The sequence below is a fragment of the Silene latifolia genome, chromosome Y (assembly GCF_048544455.1).
Source record: "Silene latifolia isolate original U9 population chromosome Y, ASM4854445v1, whole genome shotgun sequence".
Classification (NCBI taxonomy): domain Eukaryota; kingdom Viridiplantae; phylum Streptophyta; class Magnoliopsida; order Caryophyllales; family Caryophyllaceae; genus Silene; species Silene latifolia.
Genome location: NC_133538.1, coordinates 290,122,645 through 290,131,955, shown reverse-complemented (window position 1 = coordinate 290,131,955; position 9,311 = coordinate 290,122,645). Strand labels below are relative to the sequence as shown.

General features: G+C 36.6%; 1 protein-coding gene across 1 annotated transcript; it reads left to right on the top strand.

Annotated features, from left to right (window-relative positions):
- The first annotated feature begins 7,084 nt into the window (after nucleotides 1-7,084).
- On the top strand, nucleotides 7,085-8,893 carry LOC141630899 (uncharacterized). Its single transcript, XM_074443641.1, has one exon. It carries the CDS (start codon nucleotides 7,085-7,087, stop codon nucleotides 8,891-8,893), a length of 1,809 nt encoding a protein of 602 aa, XP_074299742.1.
- Nucleotides 8,894-9,311: the final 418 nt, after the last annotated feature.

The window sequence follows — 9,311 nt, the reverse complement described above, 5'->3', positions numbered from 1 at the left end:
TCGTCACATACAACAATTATAATCCACAATCAACACACATATGACGAACAAACCTTAAACCCCCAAATCACAAATTGGGACAAAACCTTAAAAGACAACCTATTAGCATATTACAACGAACTAGAGACTTACCCATTAAATTGAGACAAGAGACGGAAGTGTAGACTTGCGACCGATCAATTAGCCTTGAGAATGGTTAGGGTGATTACAGAGAGAAGTGAGCGTCGTTTAGTTTTGGTAAAATGATTCAGAAACCGTAAAAGTATAATTTATAATTATCTCTAATCACCTTAACCAAATCGCGGAATTAAACCTGTCAGACCGGATACTCGGTCGAGTATAAAGTATACTCGGCCGAGTACCCTCTACTCGGTCGAGTATTACCCATATTCGGCCGAGTATTCCTGGGCAGAAGCCAAACTGAATACCCAACACACTTTACTCGAACCGAGTAGGCCACACTCGGTCGAGTACTAGCCTATAAAATCCATAGTATTACAATACTTCCCAAAATCCTCATCACCACCGCATGTCAACGATAAACGATTATAACCTCAACACCTACAACCATTCCTATATCCATGCCTCTCTTCCTCTAACAGTCCTCATTCCTCAATTCATTCTGTACTCCATCTAATCTATACCATAAAATCCTCAGCAAAACCAATACTCCAACTCTTCCACATTACAGAAAAACGACATACCTCCCTATAGAAAGCGCCTATCTCCAAAAGTATACTCATGATCTACACGTGTTACACACACTCACACTAAATCCTCAAGTTCTTTTCTTTTATTATCGCAAAACTCATCCATAACTTAACATGATAATAATTCTCAACACTCTATACTCACTGTCTCAATAAAAGATTATGAACCATCTGCATCTTCTAGATCAGTACAACACATATTCCACACATCACTTGCCATTATTATGTCCACCACTGCCTCATCTAAAACAAGGTCAAAAGTACTGTAACAACCTCTCACAACTGTGTCCCATTAACAGATTATTACTATATCACGACAAAAAAACTAAAACATAACCAACTCTCTTTCATATCATACTCTACCCTTACTCCCTAGCCGAAACTTGTAAGAAACATCAATAAACAAAACAACCGTCGATCTGTCCAAACTGAAACTCGCAGGAAATAGCAGTAAACAAAACAACAATATATATAACTGGTATAAACTTTCGAAAATTCGTCACATAAGTATCCCATCTACTCCACCATAACCGATGACGGCATCACAACACCGCCACCAACAGCTGCACCGCGGCGCGAAATTACCCGCATCACAACACGAAGTACCGTACCCGGATCAGCACCTGAGGCACCACCACCACATCGATAGTCATCGCAACTTATACAATCTCATAATCACTGACTCAGTATAACTTCCTGGATAAGAAAACTACTCAAAACCGCTTTAGTAGATCACAACGCAACATATTACACAGAATAAACAGATAAGAACCTCATGAATATCATCCATACCTTTTCACGGAATAAACATATATCATGAATACACATACATGTATAACTAGCCATGCCAGATCACTCAAATTATTACTTTTTGAATATCATTCCATTAGGTTACCGTAACCAACATATATTACAGAACATTCAGATAACAACTTTATAACTATCATACCATACCACTTCTCGTGAGGTCAGAACCTTACACAAATGTTTATACACATTATAGACCCGTAATCACATCCAACTAATCAATCCTGATCACGTAAGTTACCACTTGATAAAGGTTATCTCTCGCCCGAGCTTAACTCGCATGCCCTTCATAACACATTCTCCCATCCGCATAACTATCACCTCCTGACAAATGTAACCATACCATTATTACTCAACTACTAGCAACCTTCTCCTATAACCACATCTTATACTCACTCACAAGTCACAACCGTACATATTAATCTGGCCTCTACAAAATCAACCTCTTTAGAATTGATATCTTTCTTATTTATCATCACCCTTAACCACTAGTGACAACACCACAACACCACCACTACTCGTATAACAAATCTCTTACACTCACCTCTAAATATAACAGTTCATTTCCTATCTTCGGTTAACATTGCAAATAACGAACATCAAATCCACCAACAAAATTTACCTCAACATTCTCCCCAATACTTTCCTTAATTGTATCGTCGTCTAACTCTCCACCAAAATCTCATATCGTGCAGATACTCTACCAACTTCTTACTCCCTTAATTCCTCGAAACTCATGACTAACATGTTGTCCTGAAACTCATATATAACCATTAACTATCATTCTCATGATAGTATCATACATCTCGACGATTCCTTACATCTATATCAGATAACTCCGGTCAACATTCTCCTAGTTTACTCCCCTCATTCTTTTCTTTTTACACTCGACAAAATTAATTAACAATTCAACTACTTATTCCTTCTACTTAATTAACTCTTTAGTGCTCCGGTTACCTTCTCATTGCTCCAAAACTCAGATCCCTTTATTTCATATCAGTATCATCTTACTCTTTCTTACCATGATTCTTCTCTCATCTTGCTATCACTCACACTTATCACCAATCAGTCCAAACCATCTCACTTTTTTTTTTGTTAGAAACCAAAACTCATTTCATACCGTTAATTGCCCAAGGAAATCACACATTAGTTTCACCTCTTGATAATACAAATTCCCAAACTCGGCCACTACCTACACATCACGGGATAACTCGATCTCCCTATACACCATTCGTTTCCATACCTCTATAACGACCTTCCATCAAATATAACCTTAACCAACACAATCCTAACCATCTCCTGCCATAAATCTTCACGCATCCCAATTTGCCACTATTTGCCTCCCTTATTTCAATCTTTTCATTCTCACGTGCCATAAACTTACATCACCCCCTTACCCATATTCACATACTTTTACATTACTCAACTCGCGGCTATATCACTCCCCACATCTCTAAAACATGCTCCCTGCCTCGATAAGCTCGTCAATCTCCCTTTCCTTTTTCCACTATCCATCACATGTGACACCCCCCATACTCCAAGTGCCTTACCAGGACCACTCAGGTATAAGAACGTCACCATCCCGGTTTCCCGAGGCAATGATAATCAAAAGACAATAACAAAACATAATTTAAATAGTAATAAAGTTGAAGTGATTACAATCCAAAACCAAACTGATGAAAATATAATACATGTTCTCCAAAAACGAAAAGCCCAATAACTAAACAAAATGTCTGACAACAGCGGAAGACTCTTCTAACTGCAAGTAATGACTCATCCCAGCTAGTCCATAAGCACCATATCAAACTCGCTCAACAACTGCTCACCATCCCCGAATGGATCGCCACAGTTTTATAAAACAAAGACGGGGTCAGTACTAATCACACAATTATATAATCCACTACTACACATACCTTACATTAATGACACTTTTCTATTGATACTTTTATAAAGCGTGGACCCGTAAATAACCCTCCAATTTTTATTTTTTTTGGAAAACCGCCATATCTATGCTAAATTAGATTGGCGCAATTTCTAATTTCACTAAAATAATCCAATCCCCCGCTAATTACTCACGCGCACCGCCACTACTCCTCATTTTATCTTCAAAATAGAACAAACCCTAAGCTTCAAATTTCTGGGTTTAATTTCATCATCAAATTTCCGTTCAATCACCGGCGGCAAAGACGATTCATGCTGCCAATCGATTCTAATTCTTCACCTCACAAAGACGATACAATCTGCTTATTAGATATCATAGTTACGGTTTCTCATTCATTTTCAATCGTTGTATGTTATTGATGGTAATTTTAATTGCTTTATAAGCGGGTTATGGGCGTTCTTCCTAATTTTGATCATCAAGAAATATTATTATGTTATTGCTCAGTCATGAATATTACAGTCAGTGTTTGTTAGGGTGATAATTCAGGTCTTGATCAGTCATGAATAGTAAGTTATAATCGGGTTAGGGTTATGGGCGTTCTTCCTAATTCAGGTCATTGATCAGTCATAAATAGTAAGTTTTTGATTCAAAGTAGTAGTTTCGGGTCTGGTCAGTGTTTGTTAGGGTCTGCTTAGGGTCACCCTTTTCGGCTTTGGATAGGGTCAATAGACACGATGTTGCAATGTTCGCTAGGGATCAAACCAGCTACAGTTGCTACAGTAGCAATCTTTTCTCCATGTTTATCAGTGCTAGTTATGAATGTTACTTTTTTCTCCAATAACCTCTTCCACGAGCAAAATAGGTTCAAAACAACCATTAGTTAACTGTTGTTCCCTTAACATGATAAAAGAGTCAAGCGCAAAATTTGATGCGACTAACCACAACCTTACTATTACAGCAGTGCTAACGCTGCAACCTATGTTGTTAATCCAAGGAGGTATGTGAGAGGCGCGTGTACTTCAGAACTCCGTGGATTAGCCACAAAGGTCGTGGCATTAGGAGCTCCCTAGTTTTATTAGCAATAGCACAAAGCCTTGCACAAAAAAAGATCTTAGGTTTTTGTCAAAAGGATATTTCACAATTCTTTTTCTCCCATACACATCCTACGTTAATCCCCAGTTTACCCAAGGACAACTTAGCAAATCAAGTGTGTACGTTTTCCAGGAAAACACATAACTTGTTTATCAATTAGATAGTCCTATACTTGCTCATGCTAAATATGTCCAATACATTAATGAGCTAATACAAGGAACATATGTGTCCACTGCAATTATTAAAAGATAATATATAAATATTGAATCTAGAAACCTGTAATCAGCAGAAGTTCATTTCACTTCTAAGCTCAAACAAGAACAAAGTAAGCCACAATCAAAAGAAAAGTATTAAATTTGACCAAGACAATTGCAATCCCAAGAGCTTTTAAATCGAAACCAATTCAAAAAACTTCAAATTCAAACCCAGTGATTAGAAATTTTAAATCAATGCAGCTACTTTATAGTCCGATGGTGAAACAAGGCGAGTAAATGCTAATCCCAAAACCTTGAAATTCATTATTGTCTCAATTTAGACCCATCTCGCCTGATTTAAGAGCTGCTTTCATTTTGGTGAAACCAACAATCTCATGCCAGAAATATGATAAAAAAACTAGAAAGGAGAACTAATAAGCAAAATATTGGGGAAAAGGAAGGAAGAATCAGTAAAAAAAGAAAGAAGATGATGTAAACTGAGTAGGTAAGACATGAGGAAAACAACAAGTTAACGGAGTTTGACGTTAAACTTAGCTTAAGTCACATTTTGGAGTTATTAATTAAGTTTAAGGGTATACCGTATGATTCACTAAAAAGCGGGGTATATGGTAGAAAGTAAAAAAAAAAAAAATCAGAGGGAACATCGTATAAAACCCAAAAATTATTCTCTGAATCAAACTTTGGCTGATGCCATATGAACTATCTTAGGGTGTAAGACAGTCTTAGTGTAGCAGCATGAAGCAGTTGTTAATGAGTTCTATTCAAGAGTTCTTGCAAATGGGGATATTTATCGAGCTGACTATGAGGGGCTTTACTGTATCAATTGTGAAGAGTACATGGTATATTATTATATATCAATTTCTCAACAGTAAATAAATTGCATACATTGTAATTCTAACTTTTGGAGGCAAATGGTAGCACCTGGTGCCTATCCTCTGCCATCTTCTTTCTTTGGTTATAGCTAGAAACACTGGCACCTGTTTCCTTGGCTAGTGATGTTTGTGTTTTCTGCATCTACTTCCACCAACGGGTATGAGTAGATAACTATTTATTCCTATCTATTAGGTCAGGAAAGAATATTGGTTCTTCAGTTAGCTAAGGCATATTATGACGATTATAGTGACATGCCTAGAACGTATATGCTAGTCAAAGTTTTGGGTAAGACCGTCTTAAGGTTCTATGGCATGTTAGAATAAGACGAAGACATGGTTAGGATTTTAAGGTTCGGGGATGCTTTTAAAGTCCCTATCGATAAATGCATGGAAAGGGTAAAATCTTGGGTCCTCAATTCGGGTACTGGCTGATTTATTTAGGTCGGGTCATTTGGGCAGGATCAATTTTGCCAGGACTACAACTAACCATGTCATCAAATTCACATCGTAGCATTTCTGAAATCTCGTCATCTACACCACCCATAGGCATCCTTCGGTGACACGCAGTGAAAACTGCATCATAACCAATATAGTTCTTGGCGTAGCTAATGATCTATAATTCTATATCTTGCCCTAAGATATGAGACCTGATCTTGTGTTAAGCCTTCCCATGTGTTAAATCAAAGAACTGGTTGTTATAAGTGTGAATATCCAATTTATGAATCACTTTTTTTCTTTGAAGTCTGACCCTCCAATATTTTATTAGTAATAACTTTTTTACATTTTGGATCTCAGGTGTGCTGTTGATTGCTCGCAAAATTTAGGGTTGCGATTTGTAATTTCCGATTCATCTGTTTTTGGATATCAGGTACCACAAATAAAATAATTCTCTCATCTCCTCTCCTCTTCTCTTCTCTTCTTTTGTTTAGTTTCCTATTGGAGTTTTTATTGTTTGTGATCAACTTCGGTGATTCACGTTTTAAGTCTATTTTCTCTAGTTAATTAAGCCATGTTCACTTCTTTATCTACTTAAACATACAATGAGTATTAAAATATTTATAAACGTTATTATTTTTACAGTTTCATAATTAGTCGTTATTTATCTTGTACTCTTGGGACATTAGCAAATGTTTTTTTTCTACGCGTATTAAAATACTATACATGTTTAATCAATATGGGTGTGTCTGATTTTTTTTTTTTTGTGTAGACATGGATACAAGTTGGATTACATTGCCAAATGACCATTCGAACTACATAGATGATTGTTTGAAATTTATTGCGATAGCTAAACAAAGTCTTGTAGAAGGAAAAAACAAAGTGTCCTTGTAAAAATTTCAAATTACGTTATTGGTTGCCGCTTAGTGAATAGAGGGGCATATTTTGTTCAAAGGCTTTTATCAAAAGTATACAAATTGGATTTGGCATGGTAAAGGGGATGTTTTTTCTCATATAACTAGTGTTGATGTTGGTAGCACTAGTAAATGATCATTTGTAGGTCGTGATGATATGAGTGGTCTATTCGATGCAGCTAATTTGGTTAACGTTTCACACTTTTCTAAAGGGGTTAATGATGAACTTCCTCACTCACACATGAAAAATAGCGATATTGATGACCTATCTATGGGATGTAGTTATAATGATGATTCAGATAAGTTATATGGTGATGAATCTCATAATGAATCTAATAAACCATCAAAAGGAAACAACATTGAGGAAGAGGCAAAGTATAAAAGATTGTTTGAGGCTGTAAATGAAGAACTTTATGAAGGATATCAAACTTTCTCAAAATTGTCCTTTATTTTACACTTGTTTCATATTAAGTGTATGTTTCATTGGTCCAATGATTCATTCAATAAATTAATTGAACTTCTACTCGAAGCATTTCCCAAATCAGAGAATTCCCGTCATCTTATTACGAAGGGGAAAAAGTTAATTAATAACTTTGGCCTTGGATATGAAAAAATTCATGCATGTCCAAGTAACTGCGTGCTATATTGGGGGGAATTTTCAGAAAAGGAGGAGTGTCATGTTTGCCACACATCAAGATGGAAAACAAGTAATGGTGAAGGTAAAGCAAAGAAAGGTGAAGGAGCTAAGGTGATGAGATATTTTCCCCTCATTCCTAGGCTTCAAAGAATATACAACTCACCAAAAACAGCAGAAGACATGAGATGGCATCATAAAGATTGTGTAAAAGATGGAAAACTAAGACACCCGACAGATGCTTTAGCTTGGGAACAATTTGATTCTCGTTATCCTGAATTTGTATCTGATCCTCGCAGTGTTAGGTTAGAACTAGCTACTGATGGGTTTAATCCAAATCGTTTGATGAATACTACGTACAGCACATGGCCTGTTATTCTAATACCCTACAACTTGCCACCTTGGTTGTGCATGAAACCATCGTCATTTATATTGTCATGCATAATTCCTGGAAAATCCAGTCCTGGTATTGATATCGATGTGTTTTTGCAGCCCCTATTATATGAATTAGAATTGCTATGGAATGCTGTTGATGCTTTTGATGCTTATGAGGGGAAAGAATTTAAGTTGCGAGCATCTTTACATAGTACTATTAATGATTTTCCTGCTTATGCCATGTTATCGGGATGGAGTACAATAGGCTATGATGCTTGTCCTTGTTGCACTCATTCAACAAACTCTGGTAGGTTTGGGTGTAAGATTTGTTATGTTGGACATAGGCAATGGTTAGATGAGGACCATACTTATCGTTCTCTGGGAAGTTTGTTTGATGGGACTACAGAGTATGGTAGTGCTCCAATTTGTGCTACTGAGTCTGATGTTTTGAGACAACAAGAAGGGATTGATTATATTTATGGCAAGTCTAAAAAACGTCGAAAGAGGAAAAATAGAGCTAGAAAAGTAGGCGAGTCAACTAATGTCCTCATTAACAGTGACGATGACAATAATGATAATTTATGGAACAAAAAGAGTGTGTTTTTCAAGTTGCCTAACGGGGGAAAATACATGCCTCCAGCTTCCTACTCCATGTCCAGCGAGGAAAAAGACAGATTTTTAAAAGTCTTGCAAAAAGTTAGAGTTCCGGATGGGTACGGATCAAACATTTCTAGATGCGTGAATATGAAACAACGAAGACTAATTAATCTTAAGAGCCATGACAATCATGTTTTAATGCAAGATATCCTGCCCATAGAATTAAGAGCATCCAAGTCCACAAAAATTATCGACTTGCTTGGGGACTTGTCTTCTTTTTTCAAATCTTTGTGTTCTCCAACTCTTGATTCCAACGAGTTAAATGCTCTTCAATCAAAAATTATCCGTGTACTCTGTTAAATGGAAATCGAGTTTTTGCCAACCTTTTTCACTATCATGGTTAATTTGTTAATACACTTAGTAGAGGAGGTGAAGCTTGGTGGACCTGTCCAGTATAGATGGATGTATCCAATAGAAAGGTACATATCTAAAAACCTAAAAACCTGGACTGTTGTTTAGCTAGTTATTTTTCAATATATTATTCAAAAATAATTCATTTTTCTAAAGGTATTTAGCTCATTTGAAATCATATGTGAGAAACAAATCCCAACCAGAGGGATCGATTGCTGAGGGGTACATATTGGAGGAGACTATTACGTTTTGTTCAAGATATCTTGAAGGTGTTGAGACCATCTATAACAGATCTAAGAGAAATGACGATGTTATTCAAGACATGGATTGCTACCTGTACCAATCTGGTGGTAGAGTGATTGGAGTG